Here is a 24,477-nt window from a genome sequence, read left to right as displayed (position 1 = left end):
GGAGTTTGGACACTTTTAACTTGCACCCTTTGCTTTCTTTGTGCATTTAACCTTTAAAATAAGCCACTTTATTTGGCTACCTTCTTATCATTCATCTATGCGTTTGGTCATTTTATTACTGAATACCTAATATATCAGACAATGGCGATTGCAAATCTGGCAACTGTTGGCATCTTTGCAGGTATGAATGTTAATAATCAAATTTGTGATGTTTGCCTATATGTTGTTTTTCCTTTTTGCTTTGTATTTGGGTTGAAGTTGCCTGGTTATTTGCCTTAACTTTGACATATGATTGTCATGATTGCTTTTCAGTTTTCTTTTTTGTAATCACACTTTTATTTTACTAGAAAGCCAATTAGTCAATGAGCTAAACCAAGGGATATAGTCCTCTTTTTTCTCTTAAAACCTTCGTCCCTATGCAATGATCAATCACTCCATGTACCTACCTTACAAGCTGAGCAATTCTAGGTGAAGCTTGGGCTTTGTTCAACCTGCTTGTAGGCCCTGTTTTGTTTTGTTTCTTTGTTTTTCTTGTTGATTTGCTTGGTCATAAGCTGGACCCATGGAAAGGGCATAAGCCCCCCTCCCTCCCAAATAATAATAAAATCAAACGAAACGTTTGACTCTCGTTTCACTAGATTAGAATGTTAGTTAAGGCACTGATGTCTCCTGCCCCTCCATATTTGATGTTATTTAGAAGCATTTACAAGATCTTTACTTTGTTTGGAGTTTTGTTGTTTGGAGTTCCAGACGCTGACTACAAAGTGATTGCAGAATCTTTGGTAAGTTATGCTGAATTCTAAACCCTTGTCATTTGCCTGCATCAGAATTCCGTTTCCCTGATTGACTAGGGCAAGTTTGTATGTTGGATCAAATGTAGAGTTGGAATGGGAATTAGTAGGGAATCAATAATTTGTAATTTGGTGATCATTGGAGCCAATTTCTGAATAAGTTGTATTTGATAACTGTGTTTTATATTGATGAGATGTTCCATTATAAAGAAAATCTTCCATTATTCAAGGTGATAAAACATGCCCTCCATTTGAAATGAACCCATGGTGTGTCTTCATCAATTTGAAGCCTCGATGCTCCAAAGTAGCATGTTACTAACTTCCATTAACAAACACGCTGTCTATAATCTCCATGCATGCTTCACAACACTTTATCTATGGTAATGCTATCAAGACAACTTGCTTAATAGAGTTTGAAGACAAGGACATATTAGTAATGGACAGACTTCAGAGGAATATATATATATATATGTACACAGACAATCAGACATGATCTTCTTTTGAGAAGAAAAGAAAAGAAAAAAAAGAACTATGAGCTGAGCTCAAGAAATCTTTGTGCCATGGGATGCTTGGCTTCTGAGAGATTTTGAGGTTTCAACACTTCAACAATTTCACCTTTGACAAGGAGACAGACAATATCAGCAATCCTCTGGATTTGTTTGACGCTGTGAGAGACGATTATAATTGTCATCCCCTGTTTCTTCTTCAGATTCACAAGCACATCCTCTATGTTCTCAGTCGATATTGGGTCCAAGGCACTTGTTGGCTCGTCCAGCAGCAGAACCTTCCAACAGAGACCCCATTATCAGATCCACCACCAAAACATGTGAAGATATATTATCATGTGTTAAGAGGTGGGGTTACCTCTGGTTTATTAGCAAGGGTCCTAGCCAGAGCCACCCTTTGAGCTTGTCCTACAGAAAGCTCACCACCAGTCTTATTGGAAAAAGAGGGATTAAGGTCTGCAAGCCTTAGTAACTTGTGAACCTCCTCATCACTTAGCTTCTTCCCTCTCAATTGTGGTCCGTATCGGACGTTGTCTGCCACTGTGCCTGGAAAGATAGATATCCATGGTAAGGTGACTAAAACACAAAACACTGGTGAAGAGCAATAGTTGTACCTTTGGCACGGCAAATTAGGCGGCCGCTTAACATCTCCAATGGAATAAGGCCACAATTAGCAATAGTATAATTAAGTTTTGTTCACAAAAAAAATCTTTTAATACCTCAATTATGGTAAAGTTGTTAGTCAAATGCTTTGTAATTAAGGCTTAATTATGATTAAAAAGGGGAAAAAATCTACATACTGCCCTTAAATTACCACCTAAATTACTCAATTGGCAATCTCTTCAAATTACCAAAATATTATCAATGTGATTTCAAGGCCAGCAAGAAGACAAAAATTACTTTACAATTTTTTTAATAAACAAAAATACCCACATAAATTCAATAATAATAATAATAATAATAATCATTTTTTATAAGAGAGAGAGAGAGAGAGAGAATTTTTATTTTTTTTGTAAGACAAATTTTAATTTCTTTAAAAAAAAAAAAAGGTAAAACTTTTTAATTTTTCATTTAATTTTTAAATTTGGTCACCCTTGAATTTTATGTATTTCTTTTATATAACTTTTTTTTTTAATTTTTTTTATTAAGGATATTTTTGTTATTAGAAAAACATTGATAATTTTTAGTAGTTTACAGTGGGACATTATCCATTGAGTAGTAGTTTGAGGGAAGTAGGTGAACTTTAGCTTTAGAAAAAAAAATTGAATTCCAAATTACTTCGACTTTCGAGGGAAAAAAAAAAAAAAAAAAAAAGAAATGAAAACTTACATTAATGGCACCCTAAGTAATTTTGCCTGAACATAAAACTAACAAATTGACTAAGTTTCCATCATTAAAATAATGTTTAGAATAAAGTAAATTTTATTTAATTTTCATAAAAAAAATTCTATGTAGGCAAATATATACAAAATATGTCATTCATGGAAACAAAATGTCTTGCAAGAAGCAATAAAAACAATTTTTCAACTTAATAATTAATTAATTAATATAAATTTAAATCTAAAAAAATCTCGGCCTCAAAATCTATTGAGCGGGACTAACTTTGTTAAAGTGTGTATCATCTTATCCATTGTTCCACTATCATAAACTTATTTCACTGATCAAAGGCCGCCTCTTTATTGTATTGTTCTTAATTTAATAACTGATCATGTAAAAATGAATTAAAACATTTTGTTACCGGCCAATCTCCGAGAGTACTTAGTTAGCGGTGGTAACAAACGACGAAGGTACCTTCGAAGAGAGCGGGAAGCTGGAAGAGCATGCCCACCTTCCGGCGAAGGCTGAGCACATCGAGTTTGCAAATATCCCGGCCGTCCAAAAAGACGGTACCCAAAGGCGGCTCCCACAGGCGGTTCAGTGCCCTCAACATCGTCGATTTCCCACTCCCGCTGGGCCCTATGATCCCTACGATCACGCCCTTTGGTATGTCCACGTTGATCCCGTTCAGTATCGGAACCCCCGCGTCCGATTTCTTTTTCAGATCACGTATCCGAAATTTCGGTTGGGCTTCATCTGGGCCGGGATCGTCTACGTCCACCACCAGTCGTACGTGCTCGATCTCTGCAAAGAAACAAACAGAATCAGATATGAGATAAGATGAGATGAGAGCCGTTGGATATTATCATAAATACCTCAAAAAGGAAGAGATGGTGTTTGAGTTTTCTGTGTATAGAATTTGGACGTACCTAGAGAAGAAGCCATTGTGTGTATTGTGACAGTCGACAGAGAGAGAGAGAGAGACAAAAGGAAATTACAGACTCTATTTATGGACGGTGTAGGAAAAGCCTTCCTTAGTTCCGACTTCCGAGCAGATGGAGCCAACTGCTTGATTGGCTCAGTTGATGACTACAAAAGGATATTGAGAATTTGAGAGGACCATTGTTTTGTGGTGGTCACTATCAGTCTATCACCATGAAATTTCTCTAACTCCACTATCAGTCTATCACCATAAAGGCCGCTCTATATATCGTGAGGCTTAAGACAAGAATTTTAGATGAGGCATTTTTTTTTTATATATTTAAATATTAATATAAATATAAATATAATATAAAAATATAAAAAGGTTTCCTTAATTAATCATTGATTTTAAAATAGTCTCATAAATTTTTGAGTGAGTTAAAGTGTTTTTTGCAGGTAAAACACTTGACAGATTTCGTTAATTTTTAAGGAGTAGAGGTGGCCCCGACCACCTCTGGGGTGGCTGTCCAGTCGGCAGTTACCCTTTCCTTTTTTCTATTATTTTTTAAATTATATATTTTTTAAAGTTTTTAATTTATTTAACTTTTTATATTTCTTTTTTAAAAAAAAATAATTTTTTATTTTAATTTTTAAGAAAATAAGAGTATTATCGAAGAAGAAAAAAAATGACATTTTTTACATACATCGGTAGTTTAAAGAATTACTTTAGCACACTTAAAAATTCAAGAAACTATTTTAAAATCGATTGTTAGTTAATGTGATTTTTTTTATTTTTTCACTCCGAGAAACAACGTTATTACATTGATAGTAATAAATTTGTTAGAAATTCTTTTTTAGCTTCAAATAATTTTTTTTATTATTTTATTTATAACGTTTTTCATATCCTATGCATATTTTTAGCAACATTTATAATAAATAAAAATCCTGATTTATCAAATGAGCACTTTATAACGAGATAATCTAACACTTTTTTGACCTCCACAAGCAAACATAAGTAATAATTGATTAGAATCATTTTACAAAATCCTACACGGTTAACTCCTCTCTTCTTCTAAGTTCTAACAAATGAAATTATTTCTCTCTTAAACATACAAGAGTCCAAGATTCTCTCTTTAAACTGTTCATCTTCCTTCTCGATCTCTTTCACCTGAAGGCATTTTCCAAATTTGTGTTCTTTGAAAGACTTGCTGAAAATCCTCTACCGGATCGGCAATGGCCCACTAGTTCTTTTGCTTCCCAAATTGTTAATAATACAAAAACAATTGAGAATTTTTTTTATAAGACTTACCTATCCAAATAAATGTCAAATTATCCACTCACCTGTTCATACAAATTAGGGGTGTACAACTGGGACGGTTATTAACTGTTAATAACTGCCAATAACTACTAACTAAAAAATCGAAAATAACCGCAACCGGATAATCGTGTACCCCGATTGCGGTTATCAGTTATAAGGTTTTAGGAAACCGGTTAATAACCGAGTAACCGGTTTATATATATATATATATATATACACAAATAATTATATTTATTGTAGATGAGCCTCAAACTCAACCTTTAAATTCAAGGAATGAATTATCTTAAGTTTTTTAATATGAATGTTTGGTATTTTTTCAAATTGTCATCATATTTTAATTATAATACAATTGTCATTATATTTTATAATATTTGTTTGTTTGATTTTCTTTGCAATCATTTTATTTAATCTATGGACTTGATTGTCAGCTCATTGAGATGAATGAATGGTGAATAGTAAAAAAAATTATGCACGCCCAGTAGTATTTACTATTTAGCATTAAATATTGAATGGTTGGATATTTGATTCAAAAAAAAAAAAAACTGAAAAAAATCAACAATGTATGAAAACCGGTTACCCGCTTAAAAACTTATTTTTAATAACCAAATAACCGGCTGTTGGTAATAACCGCAACCTGTTTACCGATTGCAACTGTAGTTATTTAAATAAGAATAACCGTAGTAGTCTCACCAAATTTTACAAGCCAAAATAGCTAAAAATCAATTTTCTCTATTCTAGTTAGCCACTTTTTTAAAGGAACAACATCACTATTTTAACTATTCACTAGCACTATTCTATTTAAATAATATTTTTTCATATTTTTTTTATTCTTTCTCTATTTAATCTTTTTTGAATGTTTTTTTTTTCCTAACGGTCATATTTTTGAATATTTCTTATTCTAATGGTCATTTTTTTTTTTTAAATTGTCTTTTCCTAACGGTCATATTTATGAATATTTGTCTTATTCTAACGGTCATATTTTTGAAAATTTCTCTTTTCTAACGGGGTTGTGCTGGGATTGATTTGTGTGAGAAAGAAAGGAAAAAAAATGAGAAATGACAATTTTTATAATTTTTAATGATTTGATGAGTGAATAGTATTGTTACTCACCAAAAATTTTTGGTTAAACTGGTGAGGCTGATGAGAGTAGTTTTTGGGGGTTTCACCAAATTGCCTCATCAAAATAGCTAAAAAACTATTTTGGTAAGGCTACTAAGAATATTCTTAAAGCATCTCCAGCAATAATAGTCAAAGTAGCTATTGAAAAAGTACAACTCTCTACTTTACCTATTGTTTTTTCTATACTTTCTCCAACATATTCTCTCTTCTACTCTTTATTTTCTTTAAATATAATTATTTTGTGTGGAATAGAGTAAGAGAAAATAGGGAGAGAGAACATAATAAAAAACCGTTTCTAGTGTGAATAGTAAATAGGCTCTTCTGCCTATTTTTTTTTTTTTTTTTTTAACAAATAGCATGTGCTATTGTTGATACTGGAAAACCCAAAGGCATGCAACTTGAGAATTAAGGGACAAACCTCCCAACACTTTAAGCCAAAATGATCTGACTTAAAAATAGTTGCCTAGGCGGAATCATAAATCTCACTAGAATTACATTTAAGCCCCCCTTACAATAAAATTCCAATAAAATTTAAGTCATACATAGGCAGACTGTACATAGAAACAAAGGAATACGCAAACACATCTAACAGAAAAATCACCAAAGTCGGCAGTATGGGCACTGTCATCGCCAAAGACCGGGGCATGTAAGGTACATGCCTCCCCCGGAGCTACCCAGCAGCAGATCGGCCTCCCTATCTCCCGTTACCACCTTTGCACGGCGAAAAAAGGCAAAGCGTGACCGTCACGCGCAGCACAAGAAGGAAACCTCCTTGGCGCGTGACAGCCATGCGCCGGTCACCGGTAACCCACACAGCCGATGCAAACGACGGCAAGACCAGAAGTCGACGGTGAACCCATCTGAGAGGCGCGTGTCTCTCAGAGGCCAGTGGAGAAGCGAAGATCTGGCATCAAAAAATAGAGGAAATGATGAAGTCCGACCATACACTCCACTGGTGACACAAACGATAACAATAACTCACCACCGGACATTTCAAGATGAACCTTCCTGTTAGAGAACGAGAAGAAGAAAAAACAAAGCAAAATGAACAAACTCCATAGCTTTAAAAGCTAGGAGAATCACATCCATCACCAAATCTAGCCGGGGGGAATAAAAGCTCCACAACCCTATTGTTTAGGAGAAATCTATCCTCACTGGAACAAGTAAAGGGAAACAAAAAACCACCCTGACTCACGAGGAGCCAAAGGAAAAATCACCATCGGGATGAGGGAGGCGTGAGGCCACCCCCCCTCCCGGTGAAAGCCATACTCACAGGGGGGCTCTCAAGGAAGAAAATATCAGAGAGAGAGAGAGAGAGAGAGAGAGGAGGCCTTTTGCCTATTTATTATTCGTCACACTAGAAAGAAAAACTTTATTATGCCTATTTGACTCATAATAATTCAATTTGATTATTATGAACCATTTATGGTATGTTTGGGTGAAAAAAAAATTTCAAATACTGTTTTTAAATATCAAATTCTACTCAGATTTATCTAACTTTTTCTAATTTTGTCTTTAGATTTTTTAACCATCCAAACATAATTTTAAAAAACAATTTGTCTCGGTCAATTACAGAGCCATAAATTCTTATGGGCAGGGAGTCAATAGCCAAAAAAAAATTGTTAGAAAGGGCAAGTAAGCTAAACTTTTATTTCTTACCTGAAATTTTTAATTTTTAATTTTTTTTTTTAAGTTGAGGGGGCCCTTGCCTATGCCGGCCACCTAAATCTGTCCCTATTCTCAATATTTATGATTTTTTTAAAAATCACACACCTAAGAGCATTTTTAGTAGCCTCACCAAATTAGTTTTTTAGCTATTTTGGTGAGCCAATTTGATGAAAACTCTTAAAAACCACTCCCAGCAGCCTCACCATTTTAACCAAAAAAATTTGATGACTGAAATTACTAGTCAAATTAGACCAGACATTTTCACTCAACAACCCACTCACCAAATTTTGTTTCACATTTCTCTCTCACATGATTAGCACACTTTTTTTCATTTTTTCTCTCATTTTCTTCTCTCATCTCCCATCTCTCACACGATAATGTCCTTATTTCATGGATATAAATGATTTTTTATAAAAATATTATATAGAGAAAAAATAAAGAAATATGAAAAAATTATTATTTAAATGGAATAGTGAATATTGACTAGTTAAAATGGTGAGGCTGCTGGGGGAATTTTAATAAAGTGGCTTATCAGAATAGAAAAAAGTAAATTTTAATTATTTTGGTGAGTAAAATTTGATGAGGCTACTAGGAATGCTCTAAACCAATTATTAACTATTTTGTTGGATGTCTATTCATCCGGACCCAAATAAATTGTCTTACCGAATACAACCTTTCCCACTCGGATAAAAGTAATCCCAATGCCACGGTCTCGAGAAAATATTTGTTTAACGGATTCTTGGTTCTGATTCTTTTAATGGGGTTGAAAGGTAAGAGACCACTTTTGCAAGTGCATTCGGTGTGTGTACGGAACATATCTCTGCCGTTCATTTTGTTCCAGAACATATCCCACGTACGTGGCTGTTTCACTAGGACCAAGGAGATCTCGGTAACGCAGCTCAGGTTTCCAATTGAATTTACGCATTAGTGGTTTAATTCCATGTTTTAATTTGCACCGCCATCTGCTTTCTGAAGTGTAAAGGCATTGTTTAGTAGGCAGCATGACCTATCTGCTATCTGTCATTGGGATTGAATATGCATAAATATGTTAAACCATGTATTATTAGCATGGTGCATGCCTATTAAGTTGACGGCATTAATTAGAATATAAATTAAATAATTAAACTTAATTTTTCTTATTCGCTTAAGTATTTTGGAAAAGAGATAATTTAATATAATATCAGAATAAAAGTCATGAATTAGAACCGTAAATTATTGGGCGAGTTGTGATTTAACATGATATCATAACAAAAGTTTGAGCTCAATCCTTGTATTTGTCATTCATGTAACGCTGTGATAAAATTAACTAAATGGTAGTCAACTTCATAGTTCGCCTCCCAGTCTTAGTCTAAAAAAAAAAAAGACCACAGAGATCTAATCATCTCCAAAGAAAATTTGCAGCGGAAGACTTTCGCTTATAACACAAAGATAGCAATTAAAATCCACAATCACGATATGAACAACTAGAGCAAGATTAAAATATCATAACATAGATAAAGTCTCCAAATATTATGGTCAAAAGACTAGTCTCCAACATAGCATAAGTATTATAAACCGAGTCTAAGATACGTGAAGCAAAGGTCTAGGTCTGCAATGCACATGACATTCTGTGTGGTGCTTGACTTTCTACCTTGGTAAGGCACATCATTCTAAACGGTCACACGTGCATCAATTTGGGTGGCATCAATTTAGGGCTCTTTTCTAAACTAGACTTCAATGGATTGGTCAAATCACACAAATAAAACTTTAAGATAGTTAGCCGATCTCACAATCTCTACCTTAAAACCCTCTCTTAGCACAATGAATTTAGTATTGAATTCTTACAAAACAAAAGCCTAAAAACCCCTTTAAATAGGTTTTGAAAAACCTAATTGACACAAATTTGGATTTCCCTAGGCGGCGTCCGGGCTAGGACAAAGGACGTCCGGACGTCAAGCAGCAACCTACTTCAAATAACAGGCTTTTCTTCAGAAGTCTTCAATAGCACGTCCGGACGGCAGAGCCTTAGCGTCCGAACGGTTGCTTGTTGTCTTCACTGTTCGCAGCCCGTAGTTTACTATTCGGACACTGCATCAAATAGGAGCTCTCGGGTCTAGCAAGGATAAAGATATCAAGATGGATATGTTACAACGCTAGTAAAGATAGGATAAAGAATGAAATCACCATGAGAAGGTGGGGATGGCACTAATTGAAAATAAAACTAGGGACATTTAAGATGTTTTGGACTTGTACAACTAAGACACGAATGCATTAGTAAGAAAGAGTAATTATATTAATGTGAAAGTAGTAGGAAGGATTAGAGGAGGAAGAAGAAAAACGATCGACGTCGGTAAAAGGTATAAGGAAAGATATGATTGTCAAAGAAGTAAATACAGACATGACCCAAAAGAAGGTCGAGTGACATAAAAGAATCTGTGTATCGAAACTCAGAAAAATATGTAAGCTTTTTGAAGCCCAAAAAGGGGTAACTCACCATGTTTCCAGTTTCCTTTCTCTATGATATTTTCTATGTTATACCTTCTTCCCCAAGCCATCTTTTAGAAGATTGGCATCATTATAAGTTGCCTCCTAAAGTCATAGTTTTGTCTTTTGACAATCTTGTTGTCCATTTGGATGAAGTGAGATTGGAAAATGTTATATGATGTGAAGTTTGGTTTAGTGGGAAAAGGCGGATTATTAATTCCCTAGCTCATGCTCATCCACGCTAAGCCAACCAATATCTCAATCATTGTTTTCAAATTTTGCATATTTTGGTCATCTTTAGGTGTTTGCCACCTAGCTTCATTTTTTTCTTTAATGCTTACATTTACCTTTTAGACATAGTATGTGAGTTTTTTGAACTATTGAAATATATCACCTTTCTTCATATTCTAGTTGAGAATAAGCTGATAGAATTGCTACTCTGAAAAAAAAAAAAAAAAAAATTATGTCGCCATTACTATCATGAGTTACGTCGTTTTAAACTAAAACGACGTTGGTAAGTGTCGTTTTGTTCAATCGACACTAACAAAAAAACAACTCAAAAACCTAAATTATTTTGTAGTATCAACTAAAACAGTAAATATCGCCAATGTGCAAACTGAATGGATTCAAGGGAACTAATGTAAAAAATATGAATAGGGCATTGTTAGACATAATATGAAATAAATATCCGTCCAACAATACGATTAATTAAGCAAATTAAAAAGTAAACTCAGTCATGAAAGCTCAGTTATTCCAAGCTTAACCAAATTGTATGGCAAATATCACCTCGGTATAACTTATTCCATACTTATATGGGGATTTCAGTTTTCTAAGTAAACCAAATTTGCAAAGCTCACATGCAAAATTTTGTATTGATTTCATTCTTTCATAGTTCATACTACCTCCGAGACCATAGAATATTTTTTTTTTCGACAAGGGAGAATGAGTGTTCATTCAGTGTAGCCAGTTGCTTTGAAGAAAATTGCATTATATAATTTCAGAGCTAAATAAGCTTATTGAAACACAACAATACTTGAAAATCCTTAAAAAGAATGACTTGATCTAAGAGATGGCTTATGTGAATCTGAATTATCTCCCTCATAAAAAAATGTCAGTTTAGGTTTATATCTTCGGCTCAACATGAAAACTTATAATAAAGCACTATCAGACTCAACCCAACTGCAGCCAGTATGTTTGGATATCCCTTTTGCCTTCATTATCTCCCTAAGTTCACTTACACCGTCCCATTTCCCAGCAGCTGCCAAAGTATTGGATAGTGCAACATATGCGCCAGGCCGATCATTAGCGTTCAACTTAAAAAGTTCATTGGCAGCTATGCTTGCAACCTCAACATCACCATGCAGCCTACAAGAACTAAGCAGAGCTGCCCAAACATCAGAATTGGGCTTCTCGGGCATCCCTATTACAAACTCCCATGCCTGCTTTAAACTCCCTGCACGACCTAAGAGATCAACCATGCAAGCATAATGCTCCATTTTTGGTTTCATTGAGTAATCTCTCTCCATACTCTCAAAGATTTCCTGGCCCTTCTCAACAAGCCCAGCATGTCCACAAGCTGATAGAGCTCCAAGGAATGTAACATAATTAGGTTCAATGTGGTATTCCTTTTTCATCTTGCTAAAGAGCTCAAGTGCTTCACCTGGATATCCATTCTTCCCATATCCATCAATCATGGAAGTCCATGAAAATACATTCTTTTCAGGCATGCGGTCGAAAACTCTTCTTGCATCCTCTATTCGTCCACATTTAGAGTACATATCTACCAGAGCACTTCCCAGCCTAATGTCAGTGAAATATTCAGTCTTCATAAGTTGACTTTGGACTTGTTGGCCAATTTCAAATGTGGTCAACACAGAGCAAGCCCCAATCAGACTAGCAAATGTAGAGATACTAGGCCGAAAGTTTGATCGTTGCATGTCAACATAAACCTCAAGTGATCTCCTAGCATATTTAATTGATTTGCTGTAACCTTCAATCATCGCATTATATACCACGACATCTTTTTCCACTGTCCTCCTGAATATATCTCCAGCATCATCAACAGAGCCTTGATTCATGTACCCAGAAATCATGGACGTTGAGCATATCACATTCTTTTCCAACATCATATCAAAGACAGTCCTTGCATAACCAACCTTCCCATTCTTAATATACGAGTCAACAAGTGCCGTATAAAGAACATCATCCGGTTCAATATCAGATTTCAGTATCTGGGCATGTACCAGTCTTCCTAAACTACTTGGCAAAGGCACATTACAACCACAAGTTGACGCCTTTAAAATCTTAGAAAACGTAAACCCATCAGGCTTTTCACCAGACAAAACCAGTCTACGAACCAAACTAAGTGATTCTTCAACCTGCCCATGTTTGAGGTACCCACCAATCAAATAATTATAAGCAGAAAGAGTTTTTTGAGATAATTCATCAAACGCCTGGCGTGCATATTTCAGACAACGGCATTTCAAGAACAATATAATGAGTTTGATGGAGATATTGGTACTGGGCCTGAACCCAGTTTTGAGAATATGGGAATGTATCTTTTGGCCATGGGAAGGGTTATCTGAGTTGATGTAGTGCTGCAGAGCAGAGGAGAGAGCGGCGGCAGTTGGGTGAGAGAGAGTCTCTTGTGTTGGCGGGAAAGTTTGGTTTGGTGTAACCGGAAATTTGTGATTCTGGGGTGACGATAACACTGATGGTCTGATTGTCGGTAGTCTGGCGTTTTTCATCTTCCCATTTCGTCTGATACAAAACAACTGCCTGCGGATCGCCTGAGCTGAGAAAGCATAGCAAAGAAGCCGGACATGGAGAGCAAGGTACAATTGTAGATCAGATGAGACGCATCCTTTTGCTACAATCGAAGCAATCAGAAATGTCAGTGATTCCGTGATATATATTTACTTCTACTTGCACAACGGAGATTTGAAAAGATTGTTGAAAGAGGGTAGGAAGGTTTTTAATTTTGGAGCGCGCTGTTCTTTTTATATTCGCAGGAAAGATGCCCCATAAATTAATTACTGAAACAGAAATATCAACTATTGAAGGTTCCTTCTCGGCCATAATTCTAAATATAATAACAAATGAACAGTGAAACCTGAATAGTAAAATCATATGGTTTTTTTGTTTTCTTATTTGGTTCTGAATTTTATTTTATTTTATTTTATTTTTTTGCCATTTCTCTGTTTGCATCAATTGACCGAGGACGAGGATCGATCAATCGATGCTTTATCATTTGAATTAATACTAAAAATCCTTTAAAAAATCTTAATCTCGTGTACAAGCAAGACCTCTAATGATCTCAAAAGCCCGTATATACAAATATCATATACCATGCACAAACATTTCCATCCCTTTTAGCCCTGTACATTGCTTTTAAAAAATATTAAAGGCACTACCTTTCATCCTTTCATTCTCATAATCAGAATCCATGGCTAATTAAACATACTATTTCACCGTAAAAATGAAATATACCGTTTAAAACTCATACTTTTTATGCAAAAATTTAAATTTATTCAAATAAGATAACAACTTAACTCATGTAACTTAATAAATAGTTAATGATCCGTTTAAGTTTGTGATTTCAAAAAGTGCGATTTAAAAAAGCAAATTTTAAAAACGTAGTTAAACGTTTGACAAAATCGCAATTTAACCTTTAAAATTATAGGTTTGCTTTTTTAAAATTGAGGTACCCAACCTAAAGAGACTATGGATGAGTTTTATAGACAGTCTGACAGAAGTAACAACCAAAAAGTATCAACTCATTCTTGAGGAGCTCAACATTTGCTTATTCAATTCTGTATATCCCAAGCAGCAGTAACAACCAAAAAGAGATTCAAGAAGCTAGAAAACAAAACTCAAAATAAATAAAATTGAGGCACTAAAACTGCCCCCAACGAAAAGAGATAAGAAAAGAAAGAAAGAAACCCTATATGGGGAATGAAAAGAGATAAGAAAAGGAAGAGAGAAACCCCATGTAACCATATCGGAAACTTGGCAGGAATCTAATTAGAAGTCCAACCATTTAGTGAAGTAGACACAGGTCTGCGGGGAAATTATGCCATCTGCTGTACATAAACTTATCTGTGGACAAACTCCACATGGAATGGAAGCCATGGCGCCTTTTTTCGGTTCCCCCTTAAGGCCTCCTTTGCTTGTGCACCTATAACAAACTTTCCCAACAGGAATATAATCAAACTCCCCCATTCCATTGCTTTCCACCTCAGTTACCTCATTGTCAAAAACCAAAGCATTCACGATCTCTTTAATTTGCTGTGGCGTGAACTCAACATTGAAGGCTCTACTCTTCCTGATTGTGTCCAAAATTCCCTCCAGTGTAGCAACCTTCTGCTCATATATGATCTTTACACAGTGCTTTTTCAGAAAGTTTATAAATTCAGTATCAAGGTTTCCCTCAACATACCAAGTCCCACCAGTGATTTCCTTTGATGGTTCAAACTCCGCCGCTATGTAGTGTTTTCTACCTTTATTTTGGATGTTGACTACCTCTTTTATCAGTTTCTTAGCTTGAAGCGACTTCAGGGATTTGGTAACCACATTGTCAGGGAGGTTTGTTTCCCGTTTCATGTCCCTTGTCCAAATTGCCATGTCTTGTTTGCTTCTAATCAGATCATAGAGGATACGTTCATGTTCTGTCAAAGACCTCGAAGATGAATTTGATTCTGGTTGTTTACGCTTCAGGGATGAAGGCCCTTGTAATCGGCTCATTTCTATCAAAAGAAATCGCAAAACAAAGAATGTTACTTACATAGAAGCAATACGAACCTTATTTTCATGCATGGTTGGATATGAACATTCAAATTTTTTAACACTACCAAACCAATCACAGAAACAGTCTTTATTTGGGGTTGCTTTACAACAATAGGAATAGGGAAGAAAGTAAAATTTTATTTGCTTCTATTTATCAGGCACCCCCGACAAAAAAAAAAAAAAGTGTTGTGTTCATTACTTCAGAATTTTATCCAAAAACTACCCAAATGAATTTACAAGGAGACATATCCCCTTTTAATCAACTTTATAACAGAACAATCATTTGATCCAATGTGTATCACTATAAAAGGTAGCAACAAATTCCTTAACAAGGTTGGTTTCTCTCAGTATATGGATATAATCACAACTAACAAAAGAATCAAAGAACGGAATCATTTCTGAAAGTCAAAATTCTCATAATAGGTTTTAGTTTCTCCTCAGAATTCTCATTCAGGAGGTCCCTATGGGCATACAATTTCCTATAAGCAGATATGCTCATCTTAATTCTTCCCTATCAACAAAAAATCTTAGCCCACAAGCAGATTGATATAGCTTCTCATCTTACTTGACCCGAAATTTCACAATTTAAATTGGAAGCCCAAAAAAAGAGAAGTCAATTATTTCTTTTTTCTTCTTTTCCTCAGTTTCTCAGCAAGCAAACAGACAAAAATACAAATTTCAAGAGAAAAAAGGAAAAAGAAACGAAGTTAGTATTATTTCCTCAGTAGCCAAACAAGGTCAGAACACTCCCCGAGTTAAACAAAATAATTCAATTCCAATCGTACCCGGTTTGGCTGCTGAAAAACTATGGGAAAAGAAAAACACATACATTAAAGTCAGAGTCTTTGATTATTTATTCATCAAAATGGGTTTCATTATCTGATAACGAACTCGACAAACAAGACTAGAATTGAAGCTTCACAATGTTTCAGTTTAACTTTCCTTCACTCAGGCAGAAGTATCCAACCAAAACACAAATCTAAAGAACCCATTTATATGCTTAATGAAAAGCCCAATTGGAACTTCTTAAAAGAGAGAGAGAGAGAGAGAGAGAGAGAGAGAGAGAGAGAGAGAGAGAGAGAGAGAGAGGAGCTTACTTGTGATAGGAACCGAGGGATTTTTACTGTTTGAACGATAGGCTTTTTTTTTCTCTCTTCACAAAAACAAAAGCAACTCCTAAATTCGCCAGCCACCCCTCGCGCCGCCACTCACGGCCTCCTTGCACGGCCCCAACCACAGTAACACCACTGCGACTGCTCTCCACCACCAGCTACACGCGGATCACAACTTACGGCCAACCTCGCACACCCACAACACACGGCTACGGGCCACCGACAGCACAGCCCAGGAGGCACGCACGGCACAGTACTGCATCCACACGGTCCACCACACCACCACAGCACACTTCTCGCAGACCACCACACACGGCAAACAACACACCTTCACACCACCACACGCACACGATGGTTTAGCAAAAAAAGAATTTTATGAATGAAAACCCTAAAATGACTTCCCTACACTAAAATATATTAATAGTGCATCATTAGACATTATATGAAATTAATATTCGTCTAACAATACGATTAATTAAGCAAATCAAAAAGTAACCTCAGTCATGAAAGCTCAGTTATTCCAAGCTTTACCAAATTGTATGCCAAATATCACTTCGGCTTAGCTTATTCCATACTTATATGGGGATTTCAGTTTTCTAAGTTAACCAAATTTGCAAAGCTCACATGATTTCATTTTCCCATATTGCCTCGGATATGTCAACATGACAACAGAAAAACACATGAAAAACAGATAAAGCATAATTCAAAGAATAAAAACACCTGTTCCCAAAACCTCCCACTGCTGTTATTGGAATTATTGCATTTTCCCATCTTCCATGTGAGGACGAGAAAGCGATGTGACGTTCAATGGTTTTGGCTTCATGTTTTTCAAATACTGGGGATTCAGGTTTGAGATTTTAAGGTAACCAACCTAAAGAGACTATGGATGACTAATATATAGACAAACTCGTCCCGAGAATCAGAAAAGAAAAAAAAATAGTGGAAAAAAAATAAATGGGTTTGATGCGAAAGAAACAGGAGATGAGATGATTCCTTTTGCTACAATCGAAGCAATCAGAAATGTCAGTGATACTTTTACTTGCACAAGGGGTTTTTCCCCTTCTTGATGTATTTTATTAAATTGTTATATTAATAATGTGATAGTAAAAAATGCTAAAAACTAACTGTTAATTTTTTAAAAAATTAGTTTTACAGTCTAATTATCAAATTATATTGTAAAACTGACTTGAATTAATTGATAACTTTTATAGCTGAAAAATATTCTTTGAAGTAAAACTTGTTTCTTCACATGATCAAATTCAGTTTTTTTCTCGTAAAAAATACTTTCTTTTTTTTTCTCTTTGGCAAAGAGTTTTGAGATTAGTAATGTTAGATGTCCTTTTTATGTAATTTCAAAATTGATGTGGTTTTAAAAACATCAAATTTAGTATTAGCAGTTAGTGACAAACCCATGTATAGACTAAGGGGGCAATGGCTCCCCTTGGTTTTTAAATTTTCTTTTAAAGTTTTTTTATTAATTTAAATATCTATGTACTTTTACGGTTAAAAACTAGGTTTGACCTTTACTGATAATAAATTTGATTCATCATTTATACTTTAGCCCCTCAAGATAGAAAAATCCAGATTCCGTCCCTGTTTGGCGTGTCTCAGCCACGTATTAGGATCCTCTCTAATTCATTTCAACCGGAGAATATCTAATTCCTTAAAGTGTAAGGGCATTTTTGTCCAAAAAAATGTGAAAAGATAAAAATACTCTTAGGCTATAAGGAACTGGATACTCTCCGGTTCATTTGAACTAGAGAGGATCTGTTTCCCTCAGCCACCACCGATGACTCTAGAAAGCTTTCATTAATTAAAAAGAAATACCATATAAGTGTACTCAATTTTTTTTGTGTATAATTTTTAATGCGGTAGTAAAAAATATTATTAAATTCAAAATTAAATAAAATTACCGAATTAGAACCAAGCAAAAATTTCATCACCAAATCACCCACTAACAATAAACTACAACCAAAATCAAAACCCAAAATAAATCAAAATTACCGATACCAAAACAAATCTTTCTTTTTTTTTCCCTCAAGCTGAATCATAATCAAGCAAAGATTTCATTACAAAATCACCCACTAACAACAAACTACAACCAAAATCAAAACCCAAAATAAATCAAAATTACCAATACCAAAAGAAATCCTTGTTTTTTTTTCCCTAAAACTGAATCATAATCAAGCAAAAAATTCATCACAAAATCACCCACTAACAACAAACTACAACCAAAATCAAAACCCAAAATAAATCAAAATACGCAATACCAAATCAAATCGTTTTTTTCCCCTCAAACCGAATTAGAACCAAGAAAAATCACCCACACCATCCAACAATCAGCTTATATTATTTCCAAAATCAAAACCCAATATAAATCAAAAGACCTACTGTAGCAAAACAATTCTGTTTTTTGCTTCTTTTTTTCCCCTCAAACCAAATCAGAACCAAGCAAAAATTTCAAACAATATGATTCAAAAATTTCACTAATTTCAGAGAGAAGAGAGTCACCGGCGGTGGAGACGGCACCGGTAGAGAAGAACGCCAGCGGAGAGAGACAGAGAACGGAGGCGAGATCTAGAACATGGAGAAACATTAAGCCAAAACTTCACCCACTACAATATACCCATAAAAATGCTAGAGAGAGAACCGGAGAGTACCAGTTTTTATCTCGCCGGAGACGCCAGAGCTCTTACTGCCGGGCTGGAACCCGTTCCAGAGAGAGAGGGAGAGAGTTTTCGTGGGGGGAATTTGGAGAGGGAGAGAGGGTTTTCAGTAGGGTGGGAGAGAGGAATACAAACGAGATTTAAAAGGTCTGAAGAAATTTTTTATTCATTGAAAAAAAAAACATTTTTCATTAAAGTAAAACTTATTTCTTCCCATTATTAAATTCAGTTTTTTCCCTTTTTTTCTTTTTTACTCTTTGGCGAAGATTTTTGAGATGGACAATGTTAAATGTCTTTATTTTTTTATTTTTATTTTTATGTCATTTTAAAATTGATGTGATTTTAAAAGTATATCTTTAGCATTGGTCTTTACGGGCCGACTTGATGTATTTTGGAGTCTTGGGGAAGAAGTTTAAGAAAGGGTTTTTATTTAAAATTAAATATTATTTATTTAAAATTATATTTTTATTTAAATATCATTCTTCTCGCTTTTTTGATGCAAAATTTTTTATCAAGTTTTTATATTTGAGTTTTTTTAACCTTGTTCCTTTTTATTTTTTTTATAGGAACGTTTCATTTTTAATTGATAATATGGCTAATCCATTTAATCTTTCTCGTGACATTGTTGATCTTAAGTAAGATTTTATTAATTTTAATTTTGAAAAACTTCTCTCTACATAAGCAACTGTAACAGGTATTGTCAATAAAATTATATAAGCGATACTTGCATCAAGAAAAAAATTAAGTCTTTTTATATAATTTTTTTTTTTTTTTTACCTCAAGTATTTTTATATAATTTAATGTGCCAATTTGAGCACTTTCTTCTATTTGTAAAATTTCTGTTAAAACTTTTAGTTCTGAAAATAAAAATTTCTGGAATGATTTTAAGGAATTGCATAGTAAGTTACTGAGAAATAATGAAAATGGAGAAGAAGAGATAAATTCAAATTCGAATAGGACTTGGATAGAAAAATTGAGATAAAAATGGAAACTTATAAAGAGTAGGATTTTTGATAGGGTCTTATAAAGAGTATGATTTAAAATGGAAACTTAGAGTCTTTCCATCTTCTTAGCTTTTTTTTTGGTTTTTTCTATTGTATTTTGTCTTTGAATGTTGGACTTAACTTAATGCCTTCAATTTTGGTAATTAAGTCCTTCATAATTTTTTATACTTTCCATATCTTTTTAGGATTTATTTTTTCTCATTCTATTTTGTTTTTGAATATTGGACTTAACTTAAGGCCTTCATGACCTTCTTTTTTTTTTTCTTTTTTTATTTTTTCCTTTTTTTTTTTTTATTTTAGATACTTGAAAACGAAATTACAAACTAAAGCCTTGACATACCAAAGCTTAACAGAAGGCCTTCATGACTTTTGAGTTCGGAGACTTTCTATATCTTTTTAGTATTTATTTTTTATTTTGTATTTTTCATTCTATTTTGTTTTTTGAACGTTGGACTTAACTTAAGGTCTTCAATTTTGGTAATTAAAGACTTCATGACTTTTGATACTTTCGATATCTTCTTAGCATTTATTTATTTTTTTTGTCATTTTATTTTGTCTTTGAATGTTGGACTTAATTTAAGGCTTTCAATTTTTAGGGTTTCAATTTTGGTAATTAAAGCCTCAAAAGCCAGACTTTTAAGACTTTCCATATCTTCTTAGCATTTATTTTATTTTATTTTATTTTATCTTTGAACTTTGGACTTAACTTAAGGCCTTCAATTTTGGTAATTAAGATATTTATGACTTTTGAGACTTTCCATATCTTCTTAGCATTTTTTTTTAATTTTAATGCATTTCTTAAATTTATTTTTACCATAATTTCGGAGCTTATTAAAGTGTATTGTTGGTAATTAAGGCTTTTTTTCAAAAAATAATAAAATAATAATAATTAAGGCCTTATTAAATTGAGGGCCTTAGGCAACTGCCTAATCCACCTAAGGCTCCAACCGGCCTTGAGTCATTAGGGACACACCCATGTATAAACGAAGGGGGCAATGGTCTCCCTTAGTTTTTAGATTTTCTTTTAAAGTTTTTTTATTAAGTTAAATATATATGTACTTTTAAGCTTAAAAATTAGATTAGACCTTTACTAAAAAGAAATTTGATCCCTCATTTATACTTTAGCCCTCCAAATAGAAAATTCTAATTCCATCACACTTTGGCGTGTCTTAGCCACCACCAATGACTCTAGAAAGCTTTTACTAATTAAAGAAAAATGTTATGTACTTACACTCATATTTGTAAGTGTATAATTTTTAGGGATAATTGTATTGTTGGTCCCTAGAATTGGCCATAATTATTTTTTACTCCCTGTGATTCAAAAAGTTCATGAGAGATCCTCATAGTAAACAATAATTACAAATCAGTCCATGAACATATTTTCCATCAAAAAATTAATAGATTCTATTAGTCAGCTGTTGGGAAATAATCCCGATCTCGCCCAATGGGCCAGATTCACGACCCATCAGAATCATACTCGGCTAATTAGCCGAGTCTGCGTATTTAAGGCGGTAATTTGCCGACTTCCACGATATGGCTAAGGACGGTAAATTACCGACCTTGTACCAGCCAGGGAGGAAACCCCACTACCTACACGACCGCTACTACTTAGGAAGGTGTCCCCACGATCTAAGAGCAGTTGAAGACCGACTGGACCACGATCGCGTCGGCGGTTGAGAACAGATTCCAGTAGTGGTCGTGAAGCATTATTCTCCACGATCTCCAGACGGTTAAAAAACCAACCTGGCCACGATTGTTAAGCGTGTGCCCTGATCCCACTCCAAACCTGACACGTGGTCCAACGAAAGAACCAGATCGCTTGCAACACGACATGTATAAATACCTCACTACTGGGCAGGTAATTTAGATTGCTCATTCTGATTATAAGAGTGATATACACCTAAGATAAAAACTGACAAAGGCATCGGAGTGGGATTGTCGGATTCCCCCCGACCTAGTTTGTTTTACTTGCAGGATAGCGAAGATAGGCTCGACTGGTTCATCAACTACCATATCAAAAACTGTTCTAACAGTTTGGCGCCATCTGTGGGAACGACTAGTACGTGTGTGTCGTTTTCTACGCAAAAACAAAATTATCTGAAATGGTACGAACAAGAGCCACGACCTCAGGGGCAAACGTTCCTCGCCACGAGACGGGAGGTGGGTCTCACCAGAATGCAACTGAGACGGAGGCACGACTGGCCCAGATGTCTAGGGACATGGAGGTCCTAACTCAGCAGAACCTTCGTCTCTTAAGGCGATTGGCGGACGAACGAATTCCTGAAATGGCCGAGGGAAATGAAGAAGAAGAGAGCAATACCCACAACGAAGCAGACAGGGAGAGCAGAAGGGTCACAGAAAGAACTCAGCAAGAAGATCAACCCCGGGCAGCTGAAGGGATCGCAAACCCCCCTCCTGGTGGAGGTATGGTGAATCATCAACATGAAGAAAGAAGACTTAATGAAGCCATCGCCACCCTTGATGAGAAATATGAAGATAAGTATAACCGACTGCAACTCGAAATCCAACAAAACCACAAAGGAAAGACTTCTCGGGTGGATAGCCTGTTGAACAGGTCTTCCCCATTTACCGAGCATGTCTTGGCAATTCAACTTCCGGAGAAATTTAAAATTCCGGCCATTCAAGCATATACCGGGATTGAAGATCCCACTGAGCATCTCGACAGCTATAAGATGCATATGGACCTACATGGGTCCCCTCAGGAGATGGCATGCCGAGCTTTTCCACTTACCCTGTCCGGTTCGGCTCGGGATTGGTTCCGAAAACTCCCGCCAAATTCCATCACAAGTTTTGATGATCTCGGGCGGAAATTCGTAACTCAATTCCTGGCTGGGTGTAAGAGGAAGAAGCCTTCTGGGCAACTGATGGCGATGCGCCAAAAGGAGGGCGAGTCTCTGAAAGACTATATGGCCCGATTCAATCAAGCAAAGCTCACAGTTGATAATCCAACTGACGAAATGGTCTATGCTGCCTTATATCAGGGCTTACGAGTGGAAGGGCCCTTGATGTCGGAAATTGCTCTCAATCACCCTGAAAGTTTGACCGACTTGACAGACGTGATTGAGAAATATGTAAACCAAGAGGAAACCCTCTCAGCTCTGAGGGAATCCCAAAGGCAGAAGGTTGCGGAATCTAACAACTCCGTAAAGAAGGAAAAAAAGAGTCAGAAAGAAGAAAAGCGGACAGAAAACAAACCAGCAAAGTATTACCAGTTCTCTATAGAGGAGTGGACTCCTTTGAATGCTCCCATTAACGAGGTATTAATGGAAATCAAGAAGGATCCGCATTATGAGAGGCCTTTTCCCCTTCACAACAAGCAGGTAAGGGAAGAAAATAGACACAAGTTCTGCGCGTACCATAATGCTCGGGGTCATGTTACCGAGGAGTGCAGAAATCTCAGAATCCTGATCGAGAAGTTTATCAAAAACGGAAAGTTACTCCGTTTCATAGCAGACAACCAGGGCCTGCCTCGGCAGAATCAGAGGCCTCAAGAGCGTAGAGACCGAGAGCAAGGACGTGGGGAGCGTTCTCCTCAGAGACATAGAGAGCGTTCTCCTCAGAGACATAGAGGGCGTTCTCCTCAGAGACGTAATGAGGATCGCCGAGACAGAAGGGATGAACCTCACCGAGACAGAAGCAGAAGCAGAGGCGCACAAGGTCATGAGCCACGGAATGGGCCGGTCATCGCCGACATCCGAACTATATTTGGAGGCTTTGGCGGAGGAGGAGAAACAAGTGCGGATAGGAAGGCATACGCTCGGTATCAGAAACATCAGGAGGTGATGGCTATAGAAAGACCCCACAAATCCCACAGGAGGGAATCTATGGTGGTGGGGTTTTCAGATGAAGATTACGCGGGAGTTTCACTTCCGCATACCGACGCGATCGTGGTCACGCTGCAGGTGGCTAACCACCGAATTCATCGAATGTTCATTGATAATGGGAGCTCGGCTGATATCCTATATTGGTCAGCCTTTCGGAACATGGAGATCAGCCCAGAAAAGGTGATCCCGGCTACCTGCCCTCTGGTAGGATTTGCTGGGGAACAGGTCTTGCCGATTGGGTCCATTGAACTCCCCGTAACTGCTGGGGATTATCCGACCACAAAAACTATTATGGTCAAGTTTTTGTTGATCGATAAACCCTCGGCCTACAACGCCATCATTGGAAGAACAGCACTTAATGATCTGAAGGCGGTCACTTCCACTTCACATTTGAAGATCAAATTCCCAACCGAGAGAGGTGTTGGGGAAGTAAGGGGAGAGCAGGGAGTGGCACGTCAGTGTTACAACATAACGCTGAAAGGAACCCCTTCACAGAAGAGCTGCAGGGAGAAGGGCGAGAAATAGCAATCACAGCAGGGGGAACCAACCGAGGAGATGAAAGAATTTGAAATAGGAGGTAACGGGAAAAAAGTTAGGGTCGGATCCCTGTTATCTTCGGAAGTCGAAGAATCCTTGGTAGCTTTCCTTCGGAATAACACCGACGTGTTCGCCTGGGGCCATGACGATATGCCGGGGATTGATCCTTCGGTAATTTCGCATAGGCTAAATGTCGACCCTAATCACCGACCCGTTAAGCAAAAAAGAAGATGCTTTGCTCCAGAAAGAAACCAAGCCATACATGAGGAAGTGGAAAGGCTGTTAAAGGCCGGTTTTATCCGAGAGGTGGACTACCCCCAGTGGCTGGCCAACGTTGTCCTGGTGAGAAAGTCAAACGGAAAATGGAGAATGTGCGTGGACTTCACCGATCTCAACAAGGCATGCCCAAAAGATAGTTTCCCTCT

The 24,477-nt window shown here is 36.2% G+C and overlaps 4 protein-coding genes across 5 annotated transcripts; 1 reads left to right on the top strand and 3 right to left on the bottom strand.

Annotated features, from left to right (window-relative positions):
• Positions 1 to 1,065: 1,065 nt before the first annotated feature.
• LOC133866488 (ABC transporter I family member 17-like) lies at positions 1,066 to 3,771 on the bottom strand. Its single transcript, XM_062303027.1, has 4 exons — positions 3,544 to 3,771; positions 3,089 to 3,418; positions 1,656 to 1,843; positions 1,066 to 1,575 (listed from the first exon to the last, which is right to left on the bottom strand). Exons 1-4 carry the CDS (start codon positions 3,557 to 3,559, stop codon positions 1,321 to 1,323), a joined length of 789 nt encoding a protein of 262 aa, XP_062159011.1. The 5' UTR covers positions 3,560 to 3,771; the 3' UTR covers positions 1,066 to 1,320.
• Positions 3,772 to 11,171: 7,400 nt separating this feature from the next.
• On the bottom strand, positions 11,172 to 13,520 carry LOC133866587 (pentatricopeptide repeat-containing protein At1g28690, mitochondrial-like). Its single transcript, XM_062303155.1, has one exon. The coding sequence runs from the start codon at positions 12,848 to 12,850 to the stop codon at positions 11,252 to 11,254; it is 1,599 nt and encodes a 532-aa protein (XP_062159139.1). The 5' UTR covers positions 12,851 to 13,520; the 3' UTR covers positions 11,172 to 11,251.
• A 338-nt stretch (positions 13,521 to 13,858) lies between these two features.
• LOC133867393 (uncharacterized) lies at positions 13,859 to 18,817 on the bottom strand. Of its 2 annotated transcripts, XM_062304135.1 has the most exons (4): positions 18,661 to 18,817; positions 18,512 to 18,577; positions 15,986 to 16,328; positions 13,859 to 14,848 (listed from the first exon to the last, which is right to left on the bottom strand). In XM_062304135.1, the coding sequence occupies exon 4, from the start codon at positions 14,844 to 14,846 to the stop codon at positions 14,127 to 14,129; it is 720 nt and encodes a 239-aa protein (XP_062160119.1). In that variant the 5' UTR covers positions 14,847 to 14,848; positions 15,986 to 16,328; positions 18,512 to 18,577; positions 18,661 to 18,817; the 3' UTR covers positions 13,859 to 14,126. The 2 variants fall into 2 exon arrangements, with proteins under 2 accessions (XP_062160119.1, XP_062160120.1); XM_062304136.1 differs by lacking the exon at positions 15,986 to 16,328.
• Positions 18,818 to 21,772: 2,955 nt separating this feature from the next.
• Positions 21,773 to 24,040, top strand: LOC133866297 (uncharacterized). The gene has a single exon (XM_062302824.1). It carries the CDS (start codon positions 21,773 to 21,775, stop codon positions 24,038 to 24,040), a length of 2,268 nt encoding a protein of 755 aa, XP_062158808.1.
• Positions 24,041 to 24,477: the final 437 nt, after the last annotated feature.

This window comes from Alnus glutinosa, chromosome 4, assembly GCF_958979055.1.
Source record: "Alnus glutinosa chromosome 4, dhAlnGlut1.1, whole genome shotgun sequence".
Classification (NCBI taxonomy): Eukaryota; Viridiplantae; Streptophyta; class Magnoliopsida; order Fagales; family Betulaceae; genus Alnus; species Alnus glutinosa.
Note: the sequence above shows the minus strand (reverse complement) of the source record. Positions and strands in the feature narration are given on the sequence as shown.

Excerpts from the sequence above, each read along its gene's own strand:
- LOC133866488 (XM_062303027.1), bottom strand. Across the intron at positions 1,844-3,088 it reads GCTTCCCGCTCTCTTCGAAG|GCACAGTGGCAGACAACGTC; the intron begins GTACCTTCGTCG and ends CTATCTTTCCAG. Across the intron at positions 1,576-1,655 it reads CCCTTGCTAATAAACCAGAG|GTTCTGCTGCTGGACGAGCC; the intron begins GTAACCCCACCT and ends CTCTGTTGGAAG.
- LOC133866587 (XM_062303155.1), bottom strand. The coding sequence starts at position 12,850 with ATGAAAAACGCCAGACTACCGACAATCAGACCATCAGTGTTATCGTCA.
- LOC133867393 (XM_062304135.1), bottom strand. The coding sequence starts at position 14,846 with ATGAGCCGATTACAAGGGCCTTCATCCCTGAAGCGTAAACAACCAGAA.
- LOC133866297 (XM_062302824.1), top strand. The coding sequence starts at position 21,773 with ATGGTACGAACAAGAGCCACGACCTCAGGGGCAAACGTTCCTCGCCAC.